Source organism: Myotis yumanensis, unplaced genomic scaffold (genome assembly GCF_028538775.1).
Source record: "Myotis yumanensis isolate MYYU_CA2020_CCGP unplaced genomic scaffold, mMyoYum1.0.hap1 SCAF_20, whole genome shotgun sequence".
Lineage (NCBI taxonomy): Eukaryota > Metazoa > Chordata > Mammalia > Chiroptera > Vespertilionidae > Myotis > Myotis yumanensis.
This window is the reverse complement of record NW_027223771.1, coordinates 7,133,462-7,157,969: the sequence shown is the minus strand read 5'-3', so window position 1 is coordinate 7,157,969 and position 24,508 is coordinate 7,133,462. Positions and strand designations below refer to the sequence as shown.

Here is a 24,508-nt window from a genome sequence, read left to right as displayed (position 1 = left end):
GGACCAGCTCCCCAGGTGGAGCTGTCACCTGACTTCTGGCTGGAGCTGCCTCCCCGTCTGTGCCGTGTGGGGGAGTCCCACCACAGCGGCTTTAAGTCCGAGGGTGGTGTCCGCGGGGGAGGCGGTGTCAGGCCTCTGAGAGCTCCAGCGGGTGATGTGGCGTCACTGTTGGGGGCCACGTTTTGGGCGTCAGTGTCTGCCTGTCCTCTCCACCCTCCAGACATCCCGGAGATCAGTGTGAGCCACGTGAACCTGACCGTGCGGGAGGGCGACAACGCTGTCATCACGTGCAATGGCTCTGGCTCGCCCCTGCCCGATGTGGACTGGATGGTCACCGGGCTGCAGTCCATCAACACCCACCAGGTAGGCACCAGGGCCCGGGCTGCACCAGGAGGCTGGGCCCCACCACCTCTTAGTCTGAATGAGACGCAAGAATCCAAGCCAGAGACGGGAAGAGAGGGAAGAAGAGGGACAGTCGTGTCCCGTCTCTCCAGGAGGGACACGGAGACGTGCTCTTAGACGTGCTATGAAACTGCTAAGCACCTTAGTTTCCGCACCTGTAAAATGGGTACAGTGCTGCCATGCATCTCAGCGGGTACATGGGAGGCTGAGCGAGCCCTTGACTGGAGAGAGCCCGGCCCTCGGTCAGTGCGCGTTCGCCGGATGAGCCTCCTTTACTTTCCACTCAGTTTTTCCTTTTTTTAAAAAATACATTTTTATTGATTTTTAGAGAAAAAGGATGGGAGAGGGACAGAAACATTGATGTGAGAGAGACATGGATTGCCTGCCTCCTGCACGCCCCCTACTGGGGATGGAGCCCACAATCCGGGCATTGAGTGCCCTGACCTGGAATCAAACTGTGACCTCCTGGTTCATAGGTCATTGCTTAACCACTGAGCCACACTGGCCAGGCTCAGCTTTTCCTTTTGATTCCAGAAGCTGTTGGGGGTGAGGCGGGGGAGCTGCCCTTGTGGAAATGGTCTGATTGCCGTCTTTTTACTGGCGTTTTAGACAAACCTGAACTGGACCAATGTACACGCCATCAACCTGACGCTGGTCAACGTGACGAGCGAGGACAACGGCTTCTCCCTGACGTGCATCGCAGAGAACGTGGTGGGCATGAGCAACGCCAGCGTCGCCCTCACCGTCCACTGTGAGTGGACACCATGGAGGGGGTGGCCGTGTGCACGCCGGGCAGGAGGCTGGTCAGCCAGGAGGGGCAAGTCAGTCCTGGGCTAGTGACCCCAGGAAGGGGTGTCCCTGCCTCTCGGACGACGGTGCCTCTCACTCAGCTGTGCCTTCACGACTCCTGGTTTGAGCCCTCCAGCCCTGGCCGATCAGGGTGCTCGGGTCGAGACAGACATCTCTTCCGCTCTGTTGGGGGGTGCCCGGGGGGCACCTCTGATTCCCTCAGTCTGTTCCAAGCAGGGTGGGGGTGGGAAGTGGGATTCCCGTGCCAGCTCCTGGGAGCTCTGTGTCCTGGCACCAGCTGGCCTCTCCCCGGCAGACCCTCCGCGCGTGGTGAGCCTGGAGGAGCCCGAGCCGCGCCTGGAGCACTGCATCGAGTTCATGGTGCGCGGCAACCCGCCGCCAACCCTGCACTGGCTGCACAACGGGCAGCCCCTGCGCGAGTCCAAGATCATCCGCGTGGAGTTCTACCAGGAGGGCGAGGTGTCCGAGGGCTGCCTGCTCTTCAACAAGCCCACCCATTACAACAACGGCAACTACACCCTCATCGCCAAGAACCCGCTGGGCACCGCCAACCAGACCATCAACGGCCACTTCCTCAAGGAGCCCTTCCCAGGTGAGGCCTGCGCTCTGGGGCGCCCTGAGTCCATCCCGGGTTCCGGGGGGTCGGGGGGAAAAGAGGGGAGGGGATGAACGGGGCATGGCGGCTGGAGAGGAAAGGCAGCATCCACAGTGATACTGTTACCATGGTAACCAAACATACACAGGAGCGTAGTCAGCCACCCCCAGCATTTTGTGTAAAATAGATGAAGTGTCTGGTTTCCAGTAGCTGTCGCTGTTCAAACCACCACCCCTGAGAAGTACCCAGGTGGGCACAGGAGGGCATGGCATGTTCCGGTGGAGAGAGCCGGGTCTTGAGGGTTGGACAAGAAGGGCAGAGGCTCTTGACCCTGCCTTCCCTTTGTCGGGAGTCTCTTTGCTTTCGGAGCCTCGATTTCCCCATCTGTGAAATGGGCACGATTGCACTGCTCCCGTCATGATCTTGAAGCTTTTAAATGGCTTACGGTGTATAAAGCACACAGTGATGGTTCTCCGCTCTCCCCCGCGTGTAACGGGCGAGTGAGCCAACCTCCTTCTACTTGCTGGTTAGGGTCCAGGCTTCCAGGCCTGCGCGTGGCCCCCTCTCTCCTGCTCTGTGCTGAGCTGATGGGGGTGTCTGATGCTGTCACCTGGGATGTCGCCAATGTCACCTGCACCCGGGTCGTAACTGAAGTAATGAAAGAAAGACCTTTGGCTATTTGGGAGGTGATTCTGTCTTTGGGCGAGAACATGCCAATTACCTTCCTGATGTGGGAGGAGTTCAGGGGAAGTGGTGGCGGCTTCTTCCCTTGGGTTCGGCAGCCGCTGCGTTTCTGTTAAGGAAGCCGTGTGTCTCTGACGGCCGTGGCCATTTGTGCCGGGAACATGCTGGGTGACCTCTGGGCCTCCGGTCCCCAGAAATCGTGGGTTTAATGAGATAAAGGGATGTGTAAAGTCTGGCACCTCTCTCTCTGTCACGCATGCGCGCGCGCGCACACACACACACGCACACACACACGCGCACAGAGGCAGGGAGAGGCTGGCTCCGTGCGGCATCTGCTTGTGTGAAGGTGACTGAACAGCCACAGAGAACCAGGGAGCAGCGCCAGGCGGCCTCGTTTATCTTCGTGCAAAAAAACACAACCCGACACACCTCGAACTAGGCGCTCCCAGAGGGCGACTGGGGAGAAACCAGGCTGTGTGGGAAGCTGCCTTCTTGCCCCTGCCGTCCGGGCATGATGGAGCCACAGCTCATCAGACTCGCTGATGTCTGAGACCCCAGTGACCCTGTTTGGTCCCCCGTTTCCAGCATCACCCCCACTTGGCCCAGTCCCAGGCCTCGGGAACCTCGCAGATGGGCCACACCGGCTCTCTTTTGGGAGGCAGAGCGGTCCTGGCCCACACCATGGGGGTGGCCTTTGGATGCGTGGGGATGGGGCTCCCAGGGCCCCTTCATACGGGCTGAGGTGCCCTGGTGACCTTATTCCCTCTCCCCAGGCCAGAGCTGCTGGACCGGAAGCCCTGGGGCGGCCCGCAGTCTGTGTCTAACAAGCCCCCAGGTGACTCGGACGCTCCCTGGTTTGTGACCTGCTGCGGGGCGTTTGGTGGACTCTGTCCCCAGGAGGCGAGGGAAGAGGGGGCACAGAGGAGCTCATCTGAAGTCCTTTCCCCGCCAGGGCCACCCTGTGCGAGGGTTTGCTTGTTTTGTGCTCCTGGAGGAAGCGGTGGATGATGGAGAGGCAGTGACAGGGAAACGATGGGCCAGTCGTGCCAGTGACAGAGCGGCTAAGCGTTCAGGAGAGTAATTACCTAGGGGACCGGGAGGTGAGCTCACCCCTGCCGAGCCCTGGGTACAAAGGTCTGTGGGTGCCTCGAGGGTGTGGGGACATAATGATCATGTGTGTCGTCCCCCCGCCTCTCCAATCCCCCAGCTCCCCGGCAGGTCAGCACAGACGTTAAGAGCAGGGTTCTGAGCCCGGCTGGTGTGACTCAGTGGTTGAACATCGACCTAGGAGCCAGGAGGTCACGACCTATTCCCAGTCAGGGCACATGCCCCGGTTGCGGGCTCGATCCCCAATAAGGGGCGTGCGGGAGGCACCTGATCAGTGATTCTCTCTCATCATTGATGTTTCTCTCTCCCTCTCCCTTCCTCTCTCAAATCAGTAAAAATATATTCATTAAAAAAGAGCACCCCAGGCATCTGAAAGGGAATCTGTTTTGGGAGAAATAGCTCTGACAGTGGGGGTCCCTTTTGCTGACTGTTCATGAGCCCGAGACCCACGGAGGGGCGCCAGGAGGTCTCCCCAGCCCCAGGCGCATGTGCTTGGCGATACATGAGCGCTCCCAGGCTCCAGGCGGGGAGCCGAGCGTGCGCGGTGACGACGGGAGGACGTGCCTGGTCCCCGGGAGGCTCCATGCGAAGCAGTGGGGGCTCTGAGTGTGTTGGCACCTCTCCTCTCTGGCTCTGGAGCCAAGGCTGCCCCCTCTCCTCCATCCTCCCCCCACATCAGGCCTTTGGTCACCTGCGGTTTAGAAGAGGGTGGTGGCATGCAGGGCACCCTCAGGAATTGGGACTCAGCTCTGTTGCTCTCCCCCAGGCCCCACAGAACGACAACAGACGAGAAACCTGTGAACAGTGCGCGTACGGCACGCAGGGCTTCCTCAGGAGCCTGCGCAGAGAGCAGCGCTTCCCGCACAGTTAGAGGGCGTTTGCTGGCGCAGCTTAACCCAGAGCCTGGTGACAGCGAGGGGTTAGCCAGGCTGGAGCACGGGGGACCCCGTGCAGGGAAGGATGGATGGAGGGGTGGGTGGGTGGATGGAGGAAGGAGTGTCACCCCTCAAGGAGGAAGCCACCGTAGCCGGACCCGGTTAGACGTGCACATTCTCAAGACCCGCCCAGCCCAGACCCGAATCCGAAACTCTGGGGGGAGGACCAGTAATCCGTTTCTTTTAAAATTTTTTAAAAAGATCTTTAACTTTTCTCTTGGAAATAATTTGAGATGAACCCCCTCCCCCCAAAACATACAAAATAGTACAAAGAACTTCCTTCTACCCTTCACCTCACTTCCCCAACTGTTAGCATCTTGTCTAACTGCAGTACAGCGATCCCAACCAGGGCGTTGGCGAGGGCGCGGCACTGCTATGGGATCTGCAGCCGTCAGTGAAATATTTTTTAAAATTCTTCATTGGTGAAAGTATTACACAGTCCTCTTCCCCCCATTGACCCCTCTAGCCCCGCCCCCTCCCGGCCCCAGACCTTCAGCTCACTGCTGTCTATGTCCATGGGCTGTGCATGGATGCACGCATGTTCTTTGGTTGTCAGTGGTCCCACGGCCGTCTCTTCCTCCCCAGGATCCAATCCAGGGCTGCTCATTGCACTCAGTTGCCACGTCACCGTGTCCTCCTTAAATCTGGGCCAGCGTCTCAGTCTTTCTCTGTCTTGCACCGTCTGCGCACTTTTGAAGAATGCTCGCGGGCTGTTTTCTCTCTGCCCGTCTCACCAATCAGGTTCGCCCGATGTGTTCTCATACTGAACACAGTGGTTTTGTTTTTGGTGAGCACACCACAGACGTGAAGCTGCGCCCTCTGTCCATCTGTCTATCTGTCCGTCTTATCGCTGGTGACGCTGACCTCATCACTGGGTCAGGGTGGAGTCGGCTAGGTCTCTCCATGGCAAAGTGACTCCTTTCCCTCTGTCTGTAGTAAGGACCGTGTGTGGGACGTTTGTAAATACCTTGTTTCTCACCGCTCTTTCACACGTTCATTTTAGCATTCATTGATGATCCCTGCCTTGAAGCAATGACTACTTGTGCAATTTGCCAAGTGGTGATTTTTCTATTCTCATCCTTCCCTCTGCATCTACTAACTGGAATTCTACTGCAAGGAAGAGCTTTCTCTTCTTCTTCATTTGTCGATTCAGTTATTTATTTGCTCTTGGGCTGGACTCATGGATATTTATTTTGCCCTATGGCTTATAACCCATGCGTTTGTTGTCCCTGGCAGCCCTAACAAGGTACCAGAGATGGGAGGGGGGCGGGGGGGAAGGGGAGGACTTACACAACAGAAATTTACTTCTTCACGATTCTGGAGGCTGGATGTCGGAGGTCAAGGTGTCAGCAGGGCTGGTTTCCTGAGGCCTCCCTCCTGGGCTTGCAGGCAGCCGCCTTCTCCCCGTGTCCTTCCAGGGTCCTCCCAGGGTCTTCCCTCTGTGCGCCTGTGTCCAATCTCCTCTTTTTATAGGGACGCCAGTCGTATTGGATTAGTGCCCACCTGATGACCTCATTTTCACTTAATCATCTCTTTAAAGACTCTGTCCCAGATCGTCATCGTCTAATGCACTGGGGGTCAGGACTTCCACACATAAATCCGGGCGGTGTGACTCAGTGTGTGACAGCCCATGGCTGTCGGTACCATTCTGCTGCTCACCGCTGGGAGCCGCCCCCTTGGCTCCCTGTCCTTCCTCCACGCCCCATGAATTCCCGAGCACGTCTCACTTTCCAGTGCCACAGAAGGTGCCAGGCACACCTTGTCCTTTTCCTGAAATGATGTGCTTCTCCCAGGAGCCCGCACTCCTTTCACTGGGGAATCGATGGTGAGCACCCCCAGGGTGACTGTTTCAGGCTGGATTCCGAGACCCTCTGCTCGGGCCCAGGCTCGGATCTGAGTCCCGTTTTCAGATGAGTGAGATTCCATAGTTAGTTCATTTCTCTTGGCAGTTTCCTTCCCTGTTAAATGGGGATCATCCCGCCTGCCTCCTAGGAGGGTTGTCAGGATGGAGTGGCACGCGACAGAAAGCGTTTAGCACAGCCCCTGGCTCACAGCCGACGTCTAGTGATACTGAGCTTTTAGCACCAGGCGAGCCCCAGCTGCAGCTAAACAGCACGTCACACGGTGCCATCAGGGGCTGGGACCCTGCAGGGCTCCCAAGGATGTCGCAGTGACTGCGCGGGTGACCTCCACGTTCCGCTTGAGGAATGCTGTCTTGAGGTCACAGCTGGCATTTTCAGGGGAGCCCACGTGGCAGCCTTTCTCTGGGCTCTCGTGTACCAGGGTCCCCAGCATGCCAGCTCCCGGGAGGGAGGAGGGGACACTGTCTCAGATTTAACTCTCCGTCTCATAGTTTGGTTCCCAGCCGGGCCGGGCCGTTTCTCGTGAAACCGGGAACTCTGTGTCTTATTTCTTCCGCCTTTGGAAGACCAGCCTCCTACGGAGGCAGTGGAGCGTGGGGCAGGGGTCACCTGCCCAGGACTTGCGTTCCCAGCTGCTGGGGTCAGTGGGGTCACGGTGAGTGGGGAGGTCGTGGCTGTAAGATCACAGTGCACCCTGCTCAGCTGTTTATGACGCTGCTTAACGGCCTCTTTGTCTCTTTTGCAGAGAGCACGGATAACTTTGTCTCCAGTAAGTCCGCTCTACCTTTTGCTTTGAAGCTGATTTGTTCTGAGCCTTTGGGTAACTGTGGAATCCAAACGGTCCTCTTCCCCAGACCCCCGGCTGCCCAGCACGTCGTGGGAGTGAACGGAGAAGGGGGCTGCAGAGTGGACATGTGCTGCACGCCCACCTCCTGGGCAGCCGCTTGTGCCTCAGTGTCCCCAGGCCGGGTCCTCGGCCTGACCCTGTTGTGGGTCTCCCCGCCTGGATGGAAGGGGCGGGGCGGGAAACACATGCCCCGTAGAGAGACCTTGTCTATCTCAGCTGCTCTTGAACCTGGAACCTCTCTACCTGTTAGTGTTTTCCACCTGCTCCAGGGCCCAGAGCGTGGCCGGGCCCCACCTCGTGTGGAGTGGTGATGGACAGGGTCTCCTGTGGCCTGGTGTGTCCTCACACGGGACCACGAGGCTCAGGGTACAAGTGATTGGGGCCAGGACTAGACAGTCCCCAGAGGACCTGGTGTTCTGCTCACGGGCTGTGGGAAGCATGGCTTTTCCCTCGTTCCCCGCGGGAGGGGGCTGAGACGGCGGACAGGGCTTCCTAGGACACCCGTGCTGCCTGGCACCGAGGGGAGCGCAGTCTTGCCCTCAGCCCTCGAGGACTTGCCCTCTCACAGAGCAGCCTTCCCGGGGACTCTGTCGGGGCCTCTCCTGCCCAGGAGGTGGTTCCAGGTGGAGGAGAAACTGACACCCGGTTCCCACCAGCCCTGCTGGTCAGCTGCACTGGCTCTTAGCCTGAGCGGCCAGTGCGCTGTGCAGTCTGCAATAGGGAGATGGGTCGTGGGTTGTGTGTGGGGCTCCCGCCTCCTGGATCTCACTGAGGGTGAAAAGGGGGAGATGAAGGGCGTCGGGGAGCCACGGGGCAGGGGGTGGGGGGATGGGAGAGCCTGCAGCAGAGAACAGTCAGTGACAGCCCCTGTCACCACCAGAACGTGGGGAATCCGGGCCCTGGCTGGGACCCCAAACTGTCTTCTTGTTCTTGCTGTTTTATGCAACAGCTCATGGTCCACGTTGCCCGGGTGCCATGCTTCGCTCGGAGAATGGGGGGTGGGGGGTGAAGGCCCTGCGTTCCTCATGGAGCCGCCCCTGGGCTGTCACAGCCGGGCAGCCAGGCAGGGCCTTGGTCTCTGGGGAGGCCGGGCAGTAAGAGTGGGCTCAAGGGCATGCTGTCCAGCATGGATTCCGGGCATGGGGAGCCGGTGGGGATGGCACGTACCGCCCCCCCTCCCGCCCCCAGCCAGGAAGCTAACCCTCCTCCTTTCCGTTTGGTTTGCAGTCTATGAAGTGAGCCCCACACCGCCTATCACTGTGACCCACAAGCCAGAGGAAGACACTTTTGGGGTGAGTGACTTCTGTGTTGGGAGGGGCCGTTTTCACATTTCATCCGAGCAGCGAGCAGCGGACGCTCCCGATACCGCCCCGCTCAGAGCCAGGACGGACGTATGGCAGAAAGAGCCCTGACGAGTGACCTCCTTTCAGGCGCGAGCCCTCCCTTGTTTGACGAGAGTAATTCATTGTTTGAGGAAGTCTTTGAGGGGCTGCTCCCAGCCCTGGAAACCCCCGCGCTGCTAGGAGCCCGGCTGGGCCCGATTCGAAGGGGCTGCTCACTGGGCAGCCTCGTAGGAAGTCGAAGTTTCCCCACCAGCTCCCTGGTGGGTGTCCAAGCCCTCCCCCACCCCCGACTGCCAGAGCCTGAGATTTCTCAGGGGGAAGAGTCCAGATCTCCCAGAAGTCCCTGGAAACGAGTATCTGTAGAGAACTCCAATGTGAATATGCAGGATTTGCTTGCTAACCAAAACAACAAGACCAGAGACAGAGGCCTCTCGAGGCTTCGGAGCGAGCGCATCTGTGAGGCCGCCCCCAGGCCAGGGGCTCAGAACCCTGAGTCCCTGACGTTTCCCTAATCCTTTGTTAACTGGATGCTGTTAGGGCCTCATCATTTACTTCCTCTGAAGCAGGGGAGGGATCCTTTTTCCTGCCAAGGGCCATTGGATATTTACAACATAACTCCCGGGCCATACACATGATCAGCTTGAAAACTGGCCTGCTGCGTTTGGTCGAACATTTAATGAACTCACCCCGAATGCCTTGGCAGGGCCAGGCCATGTGATCTCAGGGGCCTTATACTGCCCTCGGGCCGGTCGTTCCCCACCCCTGGTCTAAAGGCTCCTGTGGGTGGCAGAGTTCCCTGCGGGCTCCTGCGACAAAGTAACTGTCCCACACTTTGCCCTCCCAGGTGTCCATCGCCGTCGGGCTCGCCGCCTTTGCCTGCGTGCTGCTGGTGGTTCTCTTTATCATGATCAACAAGTATGGCCGACGGTCCAAATTTGGCATGAAGGGTAAGGTGGGCCTTGCATTGGCCAGGGTCTCATAGGGGCTGGGCGGGGCTCTCTTCAATGCTGTTTTCACTTCTCTGGCTCTCAGAGGCAGGGCCTCTGTGATGCCCTGAAGTGGTCCTCCTCCCGCCTGCACCTTTACTGTGTTGGTAATGATGGACTGAACGCTGCGCTGGGATCTGTGGGGACCAGCTGGGAGCCTCTGGTTTTGCTGGGACAGCCGGGCTGGTGCATGAGGGTGATTTGGGAGGGAAGTTGCATTTGAGAGCCAATGAGAGGACTGGTTTCTTTATATTATCAGAGGGCAGACGGACTCCTTGTTTGAGTAACTTGGTTCTTTCCTTGCTGCCCCATGCGTGGGGTGGTGGCGAGAAGGTCCTAGCAGGGTTAGATGGAGGGTGGCTCCACGCAGGGTCCCAGGACGGGTGCCACGGGTCACCTGACTGCCTCGATGCTGGCCAGCTTCCGAGACCCACACACTCCACCCTGTCACCGCAGGGCGGGGCGAGGACGTGGCTCTACGCCAAGGCTTGGGTGGGGGAGTGGCACGGAGGGGTTAACATGGTGAATTAGCGGTGCATCTGCCGCGTCCCTGGGCCCCAGGGGTGGACCTGACCCAGTGGCTCAAAGGAGGCTGGGCCCTTGAACTGCAGAAACTTGACTTTCAAGCTACACTCTGAGCCAGGTTTGCTTTATGGCTGATGTTAGATGGGAGATGGGCAGGGTGGCTGATGGGAGGTTCCAGGAGCCATCAGGGGGCCCAGCTGGGGTTCAGGTTGGGGTCTTCTGGGGAGATCGTGGGAGCCAGAGAGATGCATCTCTATGCATCTGCACGTGATCTGGTGTCTGTGGGGGGAAAGGGGGTCCTGGCCTTGGGCTCCGGGACTGACGGCGGGTGTGTGCGTGGGATTCACGGGGACAGTGGTCCCAGGACTCACATGTGAATGCTTGCGTGTTCATACCCAGCGGGCGGAGCGGGAGGTTGGAAGGGGCTGGTTCATAGCTTTCCTCATATTCTCAAAAGGTTCACTGACTCCCCTAAGAGCCCAGAACACTGCTGTGTAGCAAGAGACACCCACAGAAACACAGGAAGGCAGGGAACTCGGGGCGCCGCCCGGCCTCCCAGAAGTCGGGGCCTCTGCGCTCGCTTTCTGCCCCTGACTGAGCTCAGCAAATCGCAGCCCGGCCAGCCAGGTTTCCCCGATCAGATGAAATATTTGGACCAAGAGAAACGTGTGCTGGCAAATGATAAAGAAGGGACAGAAGTCTGGCCTGCTGCCGTTCGACTTCAACACGACCAGACCCCCGTGGGCACCTTGATTGCAGATGTTTTATCTGCCAAACAGGGTTTCACAGGGTTAGGAGATGGACGGCCACCGAGCGCGCTCCCAGCCCTCGGTCTCAGCATGATCCGCGGGCTCCGGGCTTTGGGGCTGGCGCTATTGCGTGTGTGACGCTTCCTCCATGGGGTACCTTCCTAGGTCTCCCTCCTCCACCCGAGGAAACAGCGGGCCTCCCCCGAGGGGGCGCACCACCAGCTGAGACCCTGCCACAGCCTGGGCAGCACGGAGAACGGATTTTTCCTATAAATTGTCCCAGTGTCTGGAACAGCGTGGCCCCATGTCGGACGGCGTAGAGCACCAGGGTGCCTCTTGCGTTGTCTAATCACCTCTGAATGCCGCCACACAGACAATACAAATGCCTCCTATTAGCCCCCGTTTCTCAAGCTGGGGCACACCTGGTCCGGAGGAGGACGGGCGCTGATGGAGGAGTCGTGCTTCCCAGGCTCAGTGGACGTCCTGCATTTCTTCCGGGAAATTCGGGGGGCCGCATGGCAAGGCAGCGGACGCTGGAAGGTGGGGAGGGAAGCGCGTCAGGAGCTGCTGGCCGGGCTTTGGTAAAAGGCCGTCGGTGCTCCATCGGCGAGCGCTGCCTGTCCTCCCCGTGGTTGGAGGGGCGCCGGGCCTCCGATGGGCACCCCAGGAGTGCCCCCCGGGAGTCACACCAGTTAATAGGCACTTACAGCAGAGTGGTTGCCGATTTGATTGTGATTGGGGGTTATTACCAGTTTTTCCATAAACAGATGGTTACTGCCCTCTGAGTGGCTGGGAGAGCCGTGCCAGCGTCTTGATTTGGAGGGGCTGGCGCCTGCCAACACATCTCAGGGGCTCTCCCCGCGCGGGTGTCTCGTTATCCTCTGGTTAGCTGCCCCGTTAAAGGGAAGCAGGGGGCGTGGGAAGGAGTCATTCTGCCCCGTCTCCTAACCTTGGAACGTGGGCACAGGGCTCCTTCCAGCTGCATGGGGGGCGGGGGAGGGGGAGAGAGGGGGGTACTGGACGTCCAGGGCTGGAGGGGAATATCATGTGTCCGCAGCCAGGAGCACAGAGCAGGGGATCGGTGCCGGGGAAATAGTGAGGATGTAGATGGAGGCTACTCAGACCATTGAAAGGGGCCCTGGGCCCTGGCGAGGGAGGGCACGGCTGGCGCCATTGATGAGAGCTGCTTTTGCCCGGTGGGGTCAGGGGTCAAGGGCAGTGCCAAGCAGCAGTGAACCTGGTAAAGGACCTGGCATTCCTGACTTCCTGCACTAAGTCCATTCTTCCTTCTGCTTCTCCAGTCACTGCTCAGTGCTCCCCAAGACCCCAGTGCCTTTGCTCAGACTGCCTCAAAGGGTCCCCACCCCCCAGCCTCATGAGTTCCCAGGTCCCTCTCAGCTCAGTCTTCACGCCCCCACGCAGGCCTGCCTTGGTGCCAGGGCGGGAGGTGGCCCTCTCACTGGCCTTTATAGCCTCACCCACATGCACCTCCCTGCCCTGGCACCGAGGCTTCCTCCCCAGCTCGCCCCTGGTGCCGCCACCGTTAGGGTCAGACAGGCCTGGGGTCGGATCCCGGATCGGCTGCCTGGGAGCAGTGGCGCTCCTGTGACTCATTAACTATCCCGGCCTCCGTGTCCTCGCTGACAAATGAGAGGGATAATCCTTACCAGGCAGGGTTTTATGAGAATTAAATGAAATTATGTATATAAAGCAATTAGCTCCATCCCTGGCCATGTAGTAATCACTAGTGACTGTGGCGAGGGGAGCAGTGACGATGGCTTTGGCTCCATTCATCCAGCCGTGAGTAATGCACAGGCCCCTCGTAGCTGTGGTCCGCAGCGGCCGGCCGCTCCCCTGACCAGTGAGGTCAGAATCTCAGTCGTCTCTAAAGCCGCCCAGGTGTGCGAGGCCAGTGTGGCCCAGTGGTTGAGCATCGACCCAGGAACCAAGAAGTCATGGTTCAACTCCTGGTCAGGGCACATGCCGGGGTTGCGGGCTTGATCCCCAGCGGGGCGCGTGCAGGAGGCAGCTGGTCAGTGATTCTCTCTCATCATCGATGTTTCTATTTCTCTCTTCCTCTCCCTTCCTCTCTCTGAAAAAATCAATTTTTTAAAAAAAAGATCTCAGCTGACCATTTTAAAGCTGCCCAGGTGATAAGCCACGGTTGTGACCTGAGTTGTGGCCTCCCTGCCTCTCTCTGGCAGAGCACAGCCCCTTTGGGGTGTAAGGAGATGGGAGGGAGCGCTCTCATGGACTGGGACCCCCGTAGTGCCAGGCCCTGTGCTGGGCCCTTTATCTGCATGTTCTCATTTGATTTTCACCATGAATTTGAGATACACAAATTACTCTCGCTGTTTCTTATCTGAGCTTCGGAACGGCGAGTGACTCGCTTAATGTCCGGCCTCAGCTGGCTTAAGGATGAAGGACCAGGAGACCAGGGCGGGGCCAGGGCACTCTCTCCCCTGTTTCCGCCCCTTCTCTCCCCCCTGCAGCACACTCCTCCAGCGAGGTGACTCTGCACCCGGTTTTCCCGCCCTCAGTGTGGGGGCTGGCCGCCACTCCCGTCCTGCAGTGTTAATGACCAGCTGCCTGCTGCTGCTGGGGCCCTGGCCAGCCCCCCGCCACCTGCCCTTCCCTGCGCAGGAGGTTGTGCTGTTTGCTTAACGGAGAGATTGAGTGCCTCGTAGAGGCTCCCCGTGGCTGAGGGAGGAGCGGTCGCTGGCCAGGAATGGGCGCATTGTTGATGTTTCGGTTTTTATTGCCATGAACTCCCAGCCACGCTGTTGGGTTGGGGAGCTTGTGCACAGAGTCCCAGTGGGTGCGGCATCGTCTCTGGAGTCCTGGATGGAAAAAGGCTCTCGAAACTGGGGTCCCAGTCACATGGTAGCCCCAGGAAAGCTCGCGTCTCCATCATAGACAATCTAGAAAATGCCGAAAGAAAATCAGTGGTAATTCTGTTACTCAGCAATCACGACTTTAGTGTAATCAGTAATGCATGTGCGTGCAAGGATTGAATGTGAATGTGTGCACACAGACCTCGGTAACTGTACGTCCTAAGTGTCTGGTCACGCACATAGTCTGCACATATATTTAAGTGAAAATGGTCTTGAGCAATCCAGTCATTTGCCGTGTTTTTTTCAGTTAATATTTCTCTATCTCATTCACTGGACCAGCTCCATAGCGTTTCCATTACTCTGCAAAGCTGATTTTTCTTGCTTGCTTGCCTTCTGCTTTTCACGCCGCTTGTGTAAGATACCATTTCGTTTGGTTAATTCAGAAGTTAATTCCTTTGCCCAGAGGGTACGTGGCAAAGGGGCAGAAGGCGCATTGATGAAATGTGAATGAGTGTGAGGAGGACGCGGCCGTGCCGGCTCCGCGGCGGGGCTCCCCGCAGCTCCCACTGTGCGCGTGTTGCCCGGCTTTGTTCCGGGGGCCGCAGGTAGAGAGGCTGGGCAGGAGCCAAGCGAAGCTGTTTCTGCCGGCAGCGGCCGCAGCCACCGCCTCCGTGGGCAATTACAGATCGCCTGCCGTGGGCCGTTTCAAAGGCCTTGAGGGACGAGCTCCTCGCTGAGCAGAAACCAGCGTGGAAGCTGCAAGGGACGCAGATGAAATGTGTAATGGCAGCAGCAGAACCCTCAATCCCATGCACACACCGAGCAGCACATGCCGGAGGGGGCGGGGCCTCGGGAAGCCGTGGCTGTGGGCACAGGCCCTGGGCGGAGGCTGGAGCTGGAGCTGGAGCCCTGACACTTTCTCTGGGTCTTGGGCGAGTCACTTAGACTCCCTGAACCTCAGCCGTCCGCCTTTGCAGATTACATACGAAAACACGCAGGGCAGCGACGCCCACGTGGTCCCTGCTCAGAAAGTGACCACCGTGTGTGTGTGTTTCCACTCGTGAGAGCCCTTCCTTTTGATGAACTTCAAGTACTTTATAAAAGTTATTTTTATTCAGCCTCTACAGGAACCAGCAGGAAAAGATGCAGCCCTGCTCTCGTTCTAAAGAAAGTTAAATCAGACCAGAGAGCAGCAGCTTATCAGGGCGGGCGGGAAGGGTATCTGCAAGGACTCAGGAGGGACTGATTCTCCTGCCCCCACCCCGTGTGAAGGGGTGTGGCCGGGGGCAGCTCTGCTTTCCCTGCTCCCCCACCTGGCGGGGCCACCTTACTCCTGAGGCCTCTCCCCGGCCAGCCCTCTGTCCTCTCCGGTGGTGTGGCTCTGTCAGTGGCCCCTCCTAGGATGTTGCCCTCATTCTGTATGGACGTTTCGGGGGCATTAAGTATGGAAGCCAGGCCAGTGCTCGCTGCCCCCGAGGTCCAGGGCAGTGGCCTGGACGTGCCAGTGCCAAGAATACTCTGGGAGCCGCGATGATGATCACGCCCATTGCTCGCCGGGATGCACTGTCTCTCTCCCTGAGTGCAGTTCGGTTTGAATTATTTATGATCATCCTTCCTAGTCACTTGGGAAGATGAATGAAGTTGAAGTGAGGGGAGCCCTGCACAGCCTTCTCCTGGCTGAAGTCTGTTGAGACGTCAGAACATGGGGAGTCCCGGGCCTGGAGCGTGGGAGGCTCGCCACCCAGGCGAGGGAGGTCGTGGGGTCCCACTAGGCTGAATGGCAGCCCGATTCGCAGAGGCAGTGGGGGGGGGGGGTGCAGCTCCGTGTTCTAAACATGCACGTGTGGGTGAGTAGAGAATCGGCCCTTGGTTCGGCCTCTTCGCCTCTTCTGGTGGGTGAATCCTCCCCGTCCCCTTCCTGTGCCCCTGCCAATGGCAGTGAGCAGTTCGCTTGAGCTCCCTGCACAGAGCCGGCGGGAGGAAGGATGAGACACCTCGAGATGCAGGGAGGGCCCGGAGAGGACAGTCAGCCAGGAAGCGGGCACGAGGCGGTCGGGCCGCTCAGCAGACGTCAAACATGGCTGACGGCAGAGCGGGAAGCAGCCAGCAGCTGCCCTCTTCATCCTCATGAAAGACTTGAGGAGGGAACAGGTGACCAAACATTATGAAGACACACTGTCGGATTGCAGGAGGAAGGCAGAGCTTGCTGTGAGGAAATGCTCATCTTCATTAGAGACGCTGGAATGATCGCAGAACGAGGCTGAGAACTATCTTTCACGTGAAAGCTGCAACCTGCCCATGTCTGCGCTGGGAGGAAGCGCATGCAGCAGGTGTGGACATTCCCACGTGCAGCCGAGGTCAGCATCCTGGGCACCAGCCTGACACAGGAGCCGAGCATGCACTCTGGGCACGAGCCTGACAGGAGTAGCTGAGCATGCGCTCTGGGCGCCTGGGCACGCGCCTGACAGGAGGGCTCTTGTAGGCGAGGCCCTGGCTGTGGCTCCGCCTGTGGCTCCGCCTGCTCCCTGTGCTCCAAGGCCTGAGGCTCCAGGCTGTGTGGCAGGACCGCAGGACCGCTGAGGGGACCCTGCAGGTAGGCCCAGGCCCAGGAGGGCGGCCGCCATGGAGGTGGAGGGACGGGAGCCGCCTCCTCAGGCCCAGGTCCTAAGGCTCCGGGCGCCTTGGGCCCGGCTTCTCTGCGTCTCTCCCTATCCTTTGTCGTCAGAGCGTCACTCGGCGCTGTCTCGGGGATGACGGGGCCTTGGTCATGCCCATGGCGGTGCGGGGGCGGGGCTCAGCGTGTTCCCCCAGCCCCGCCACCCCGCCGCTTGGCCTCCTCCCTGTCTCCCGGGTTTCTTTCCATCTGGCCTTCCCAGGTGTCTACCTGTAACAGGATGTGGGTTTGGTGTAACAAACTGAGATGCTTGATGCAGGTGCCGCTGCTCAGGAGGAAGGGGACTCACGGAGCCCTCTCCCCACTTCCCCGTGTCCCCTCAGGAACTCCGAGGGGCCAGGCGATCCTGCCCTGGATTGTGGTTCTGGGCGGGGCACTGTGAGTGGGCGTGGCCGCGTCTGGGCGAGGCAGGGGGCGTCCTAGAGCTGGGTTCCCACTTGCCTCCTCATCACCTGTGATCCACTGTGAGACGCTGCCTTCTGCAGATTTGCATTAAAGAAATAAACTGGGTCGGATCTATGGCGCTCTCACTCACTCGCATTCTGACTGTCCTCGTGAGCAGGACAGGGAGGGCGGCGTTTAGTTAGCTCACCTGGGAATTTTGTGGGGATACTATTTGGAAGGTGACCCCGGAGATAAAGAGTCCAAGAGCCATGACCCAGGAGCTCACCTGTCCCTCCAGTTCACAGATATGGGTCAGACCTGTGTGCCCCTCGTGTGCAGGGCAGACGTCACTCGCTGACCTCGGCACTGTTGGCGGGGACTCGGCACTGAGTCCTTCCCAACCCGGCGCGTTAGTTAGTTCCCCACCACCATGGTGCGGGCTCACATACATGGCCATGCCTGCTAATCCCTTCCCAGCTTTAAGACCACTCGTCTGCCCTGGTTCCCAGCAGGCATGCTGGTCTTCCCAGAGTCCCCTTCTAGGCAGCCATTTAATAAGACACCTGGCCCTCTCTTCGGTCAGGATGAGCTGCAGGAAGTCAAACCAGTTCCTAATGTGCCGCGGTCTCCCTTGCAGAGCCACAGCCCACGTCACGGGAGAGAGCCGCCCTGGCTGTGCTCTGGGTCACAGATCACGGAGGAGGCATGGAGACCATATTTAGAAATAGGAGCTCTCCCGGGATGGGGGTCGGCGGGTTTTTTTTTTAAGGTGTGAGACCCTTGGTCAGGTGCCTAGTGCACCACGACCTGGCTCCAGGCTCCCAGAGGGGCGGGTGCGAGAAGGGACATTCCCAAGTTGTCTTGGAAACCACTTTTCCCCCACCAGACAGAGGAGAGGTCGGGGCCATGTAGCTATCTGGGGAGAGCATTCCTGCAGAGGGATCCTGTGCAAAGGCCCTGAGGTGGAGTGTCCGGGAGACTCAGAGAGCAGCAAGGAGGACAGTGTGGCTGGAGGGGCGGGCGTGTGTGTGTGTGTGTGTGTGTGTGTGTTGGGGGGCGTAGAAGATGACGTCAGGGCCTTCCAGGCTGCGGTAGAGACTCTGGCAGCCTGTGAAGGGTGTGAGGGGGGAGGGGAGGTGGGGGAGGGACATGAGCTGACGTGTGCTTTAGAAGGGCCCACACTAGCCCTTAGGGCTGCTGGTCCAGGCATGCAGGGGGTGCCCTGCTCCAGGGCAGGGGGTTGGGGCTGGAGATGGAGTCAGGCTCGGGGTGGGGGGGAGCATCTTTCTCTAAATTCCTCCAGGGAGCCCTGCGGTCAAGGTGACCCGCTGGTTTTGTAAACCACTCTTTCCTCCTCATATGTCACCAACATTCCCCCATGCCTTTCTCTTCTCCTGGAAATTCATATTTATTCATGAACAATAACACCAGCAGAAAACAAATGTTTATCTATTGAGACAATGGGACGCTACACTTTGGCAATAATGAATTAATTTCAGGCATACGCAATGACATAAATGTCAGAGAAGTAACATTTAAGTTAAAAAAACAAACAGGTTTCAATATGATTCCAATAATACAAAGTTCAAACGCTTGCAGTGTGGTTTAAGGATGCAAACACAGAGGGAAAAGTACAGAAATACAAGGGAGTAGCAAACCCACAATTCAGGACAGGGTGCTCCCTGGAGAGAGTGGGGGACAGGCAGTCGGCCCGGCCGCTAGGACACCCAGGGCGTCCGTAGAGCAGGTGGCGGGACCCCCGTGTTCAATGTGCCACAGGTCTTCATACTTCACATGTCTTTACTAATATCATTTCTTAATTGTTTACTATTTAACAAAAACATTACAAATACATCCAGCTGGACAAGGAAAGATGGCTCTTTGACGATGTCATGTAGAATATAATTTCCATCAAAACAAGCCTATGGAAATCAGATTTTTAAACAATGGGACGTGAAATAAAGGGATGATGAAGAATAGATTACTTCTCACCATTTCATTATTGCAGTATCACAGGCACCATCTCTCTTCTTTCCTTAAATGAACCAGCGAGAGACAAAAAAGTAATTCTATTCTCTCAGCTTTGAATAATGATTTTTGGAAAGGTGAAGTCAACGTTCTTGAACAACAAAAAAAAATCAGTGACTAAAAACATTCCTGCTGACTCGGTGTGCATTCATCTCCGTTAATTTGAGTTAGAACTAATCAGCAGGGAGCCGGGGGAGCAAGGCCCAAACCGAGGAGGCCTCCACGGTGAACACGCTTTTGGCAGCCTCTGTCCACACCCCTCCGTGCCGCGTGGGGAGCCCCTATCGCAGCCACCCTCTCCGTGTCCACGTCCCAGGTTCCCACATCCCGGTTTCTCTCCCCCGGGGCTCCATCATCGGGGTGTTAGTGGCATCTCTGTGTATTTCCTGCCGCGACTGTGACTCTCTCTGGTAGGACCAGGCCTTCTTCATGGTGACGTTCCCCACCCCAGCAGAGCTACTCATCGGTGACATCCGGACACACTCCCTCCGGGCTCTCGCTGAGGCCGTGGCTCGGAGGCACCAGGAGCGCATGGGGAGGAGCCGGATTGTCCGGCCTCAGGGGGAGGGCTGGGGGCCATGCTTGCTCCTCAACTGAGCCTCTCCCTCAGGGCCCACAGGTGGGCGCACTTCCCCCTCGCGCCCCCCCCCCCCCGCCCGCCCCCGTGTCTGTAAATGGTCTTCGAGAACATGCTCTTTAATGGTTGAACAGTATTACCTCATTTGGATGCACCATAATGTCATTAATCTTCCATGTTAGAGATTTAGATTATTCCCAGTTATCCACTATTTCAAAACCGTGCTGATGGACGTCATTGTACGCAAACCTCCGTGTCTGCATCTCTGATTGTTTCCCCGGGGCTACAGCTTTAGAGATGGGGTGGTGGGGTGAAATAAGAAAGAGTTTTGAAGGCCCTCAGTTACTAAATGATTTTTTAGGTCATGGAGCTGAGCTGCGGAAGGTTGTGTAACTGGCCTCCAGACATGTGCGTAGCCAGGAAGTGGTAGAGTGGGATTTGAGTGCTGGATTCCAGACCCATCTTCCCTCCATCACGTGACGCTAAGGACAGCTTAGATGTCGCTCAGCCCACGGCCATGGGCCAAGTGGCCTCAGCTTTGCTGGCTTTGCTCATGGTGATGGCTGAGGACCTCAAACTGGCCAGCTCTCTTAGCTCTGCTGGGAGCCGAGCTTGGCACAGAACGGGAGTATCCCAGGGGACACCCAGAGTAACCCTCCGAGGCAGCGATCGATCCTGCTCCCGTTCACACATGAGACATGGAGGATGAGAGAAGTTAGGCACCTTCCCGGGTCACACAGCTACAATGTGGGCAAGCCAGGGTCGGGCCCTGTCTAACGCCCGCATTCTTCGCCAGCTCGACCCAGGGCCCTCCAGGATAGGAACCAAGTCACTAGTCCCTCGAACCATAAACACTGGCTCACGCCGGCTGCACGTCATTCCGCAGCCGCCCTGGCCCGCAGCTTCCACAGTGACTGCCACTGTTACCATTAGTCTCTTACTTTTATGACTGTGCTTTATACTACGATGGTCATACGTGAATATCGATAATCCGAACTGCCATAGCGGACTGTGCGTGCCTGATGAGACGATGGCGATGGTGTTTTGCCTCCGAAGGCTGCATCCCTCATCCCAGGGATGTTTCACGATAAGCCTATTTCTCGGGGTAAGAAGAGAAGAGGCTGGAACTAATCAGCAGGGTTGTTATTTTATCGTCACCCGAGGATATTTTGCTTTTAGATAGAGTGGAAGGGAGGGAGGAAGGGCCGAGAGAGAGAGAGAGAGAGAGAGAGAGAGAGAGAGAGAGACTGATGTGAGATAGACACATCAATTGGTTGCCTCCCACACATGCCCCGACCAGGGCCAGGGAACGAACCTGCAACCCAGGTGTGTGCCCTTGACCAGGACTCGAACCCTCAACCCTTTGGTGCGCAGGCCAACGCTCTAACCATGCGTCACACAGGGCCAGGGCTGGGTTGCCTCTGCTTTATTTGACATTGGCCATCTTATTTTCTAGCCTTTGACCTTGAGAATTAGTTAACAGGAGAATTCATGCTCAATTCTCTGCTTGCTCTGGGGAATTGTCAGCCCCTGAACCAGAGGCCATCTGAACTGCGCTGTGTGCGCGAAACGTGTGCCTCCCCGCATTGGGGCTCGCGTGCGCTGCTGGTTCTGTGGTCCCTTTGTCAGGACAGGCCGTGGCTGGCCACGCGTCGACCAGAGCTCACAGTGGCCCCCCAGGCGTCCTCCTCAGGGAGGGCAGGGAGGCATCTGTGGAGGCGAGGGGGCGAGCGGGCCGGGAAGCCGCAGCAGCGTGTCCTCTTCCCATCCATCTGGTCTGGCCTTTCCAAGTTCACTGTTGTTCCAGAGACCCGGCCAGAGCCCGCGGCTGTGCTCAGACCAGGCCCCGGGCCATTTCACGAGGAACCTGCTTGTAGGGTTTCAAGTTTGAGTAAAGATACTCCGTCTAATGATGCAGAACGGAACGCCTGGCCCGTTCTCTCTCCCTCCCCAACCCGCAGGCCTCTGCGGCTCTCAGAGCACGGCCCTGGCTGTGAACAGAAGGCTTGGCCCTGCCATGGCCCAGCCCTGCCTCCTCTCCTGGCTTCTCCTGGTCAAGTTGGCTGCACTCAGGCCCTGGCTCCCAGCGTGGTTCAGGGAGCGAGGGGCAGTGGGACACCCTTCTCGTTGGTTGGGGTCTCAGGGGAAGTAGGTTCTTTGAACCCAGTTTCAACCTCTCAGGGCTCAGATTCCTGTTCTCTTGGCACAGTACGGTTTCCTGTTTCAGAGAAAAAACACCCAGGGTTTTAAGACCTTTTTTTTTTTTTTTTTTAAAAAAAAAAAGGCACTTGGACACGAAATGGCTCTTACAAAACAACATGTTGATGAGTTAAGTACAAATGAATCAGGGACATATGGATTGAATTTCCCTTGCAGTCCACAGGGGCTTCACAATTAGGGGAAGAGAGCTTGTCAGAATGTGTGTCTGTCTCTGCCAGGGCCCGGGACAGAGTCGCAGGCTGTGGAGGAGCAGGAGGGGCCTCGCCCGCCTCCCCGCCCCACCTGCCCTCTCGTCCAGCACTGGGGCTCCCGGCCAGGGCAGGGCCTGGCAAGCCTTAGGTTGGGGCTTTTATTTCTGTTTTTATTTTTATTGATTTCAGCGAGGAAGGGAGAGGGAGAGAGAGGTAGAAACGTCAGTGATGAGAAAGAATCATGGATTGGCTGCCTCCTGCACGCCCCCTACTGGGGATTGAGCCCACAACCCAGGAATCGAACGTGACCTCCTGGTTCATAGGTCATCGCTCACCACGGTGCCACACCAGCTGGGCTAGGTTGGTTCTTTGGACTCCTCAGGCCTGCAGCCCTTTAGCGATTAATTGAATTGTTCTCCACACATCTCCCCTGTGCCTCCAGATAGGGGACCAGGCCAGTGTCTAGCTCCTGCCAAGACCTTGACTCCATGGAAGGAGATGCCCCCGCCCACTCCTTGGCTCGGACCTGTTCCATGTTGTGCGTCCTGTCCTATTCCTTCTCCGGAGCATACATACCTGCTGTTCAGATGTGGCTGTTAGAAACGCCGCCCCTGATGTCCTGGAGTGGGGGGTGTGGGGGGGGTGTGCGCTAGGGTTGCCCACGTCTGTCGTGGGTGCCCTGGATGCCGTGCTTGCTGTCACAGAGGGTGCGGGCTGCACGGCCTTCTGGTCTCCTGAGGGAGGGTCAGCTTTCTTCCACCCGGAATCGTCCAGATGCTCCCAAGGGTGTGGCCTTGGTGCTTTTATCTGACTTCCTTCTCCATTTCTGACGGAGCAGCAGAGACACAGTGTTTGGAGAGAGCCTGGGCCGCTCCTATAACTGTGCCGATGTTGTTTGAGTAAGAACCCTGCAGTCCAGCCCCCGGGGCAAAACAGGCAAAGAGAGAGCTTCCCCAGACGAACCAGAGGGACTCGCTCCCCCAGGAACCCCCTGCCCCTGCCCTCGCCCAGGGGGACTCGCAGGTCTCCCGGGAGCAGGGCAGTGCTCCAGCGGCGGGATCTGTACATTCTTTGGCCCTTAGTGCCCGCAGCAAACTTAATAAACGTCTCACGGACACGATGCTGAGTGAGAGAAGCCAGACACAAAAGAGAACATGCTGTGTGATTCCATTTACATGAGGCTCAGAAACACACCAACCTCATCAGTGCTGACGGCAATCAGGCAGTGGTCACTCCTGGCGGTGACTGGGAGGGGGCAGGAGAGCGCGCGTGGGGGCTCTGGAAATGTGCATTGCGGCTTGGCCGGTGGGCACCCCGGCGAGCCCCTCTGTCACCATTTCCTGGGCGGTACGCGTGAGACCAGTGCATTTGGTCCTTTTCATTGCATGCATCTGATCTGTTACTGACAGAGTAGAAAAGTCACCACCACCCCCTCCCCGCTCTGAAGTCCGGGGCCCCACCATCAGGCGGACCTCGGCACAGGGATGGATTCTGGGCCTGGAGGGGTTGGTGCCGGGCTGAGAGCAGAGCCCGCTGGAGCAAGGCCCAGGGCAGGGTCAGCCTCGTGAGCTGCACGCAGGGCTGCTCCCTTAGGCAGGGCTTGGTGGAGCTGAGGGTGCCCCGTGGGCTCTGGCTGTGTAGCGCCAGCCTCGTCATAAAGGTGAAACCAGAGCGAGGCAGTGGGTGGGCCCCGTGGGGTTGCAACGTGAAGAACAAGTGGGCCTCAGGCTCTTCCTGCCGCCATAGATGGAGGGCCCACCTCAGCCCCTGTCTGAAGCATCCTGATCCCCAGGACTGGGGGGGCTCTGGGAAAGGGGGGCCCTGCCTTCCCAGCCCGCAGCCCCCCACCCTCTCAGATCCAGAGGGACTTGGCGGGTGGCAGGCATGCAGACGGAGTGTCCTCGACGCGCGCCAGGCTTCCAGAAAGGGGCTGCACGTGTCACGGGCGGTGGGAAGGCTGGTGGAGACGTGGAATGCGCGTGGTCGGGCTGGCGTGTCTGGGCGCTGGTCAGGGAACGCGGTGGTTCGGTGGGACTGAGGAATGTGGCCCGGCGGAGCTGGCAGCAGTGTGCGGAGTGGCAGGGCCCTGACAGGAGCAGGGGCGTCCAGGGAGGGTGACCCCTCCTACCTCACCCCAGCCCACCCTCTCCCCGTCCTGAGCCTGTGCCCCCATCACTGCATCCAGGCCTGGGGCCTCGTTGCTAAGGTCCACATGTGGGGCCTGGGCCTCCGCCAGGCGAGGCGCACTTGTGCACGAGGGAGATTGCAGTTCTCCTTTGGAAAACAGTGTTCTCTCCAGCCCAAGCAGCTGCCCTCTGCCAGTCAGGGCTAGAAGGGAGCTGTGTGCAGCTCAGCCCCTAATCCCCTCCCGATTAATTCATCCCAGCCTTTCGGTTTAGCGCTAAGAAGGCAGGGAAGCCAAACACGGCCACTCTCTGAGAGGCCGAAGCGGCCACTGGCTGACGTTCTCATTCTGGAGAGAGAATGAGTCCTTTTGGTTTTTTACCTTGAGAGGTTGGGCCAGCGGTGCCAGTTGTATTGTGTGTGCCCATTTCCAACGGAGGTGCCAGGTGTCTGCCGTCCTGGGGCCGCCAGTGCCATGCCCGCTCCTCACGCGAACGCCCGCCAGGGACTGGCCTCCGTCTTCTTGGCTCTGGCTCCCAGCCCCTCACTTCACCAATCAGGGTCCTTTGGCCCCGAGGTTGGAAGAGCCAGATCGTCACGGGGTTTAGCCAAACCTAGAGGGAATTTGCGT

General features: G+C 58.3%; 1 protein-coding gene across 5 annotated transcripts in view; it reads left to right on the top strand.

Annotated features, from left to right (window-relative positions):
- The window catches only part of NTRK3 (neurotrophic receptor tyrosine kinase 3), a 215,084-nt gene that overhangs the window by 60,094 nt on the left and 130,482 nt on the right, over positions 1-24,508 (top strand). For all 5 annotated transcript variants that reach the window (XR_011469144.1, XM_070400435.1, XM_070400434.1 and 2 more), the window contains exons 7-12: positions 221-363; positions 1,012-1,153; positions 1,508-1,804; positions 7,141-7,164; positions 8,470-8,534; positions 9,430-9,532. Coding sequence is in view for 4 of the 5 variants with exons in the window: in XM_070400435.1 (XP_070256536.1) it covers positions 221-363; positions 1,012-1,153; positions 1,508-1,804; positions 7,141-7,164; positions 8,470-8,534; positions 9,430-9,532 (774 nt within the window). In the remaining variant the exon portion in view is untranslated. The remainder of the gene's footprint in view (positions 1-220; positions 364-1,011; positions 1,154-1,507; positions 1,805-7,140; positions 7,165-8,469; positions 8,535-9,429; positions 9,533-24,508) is intronic.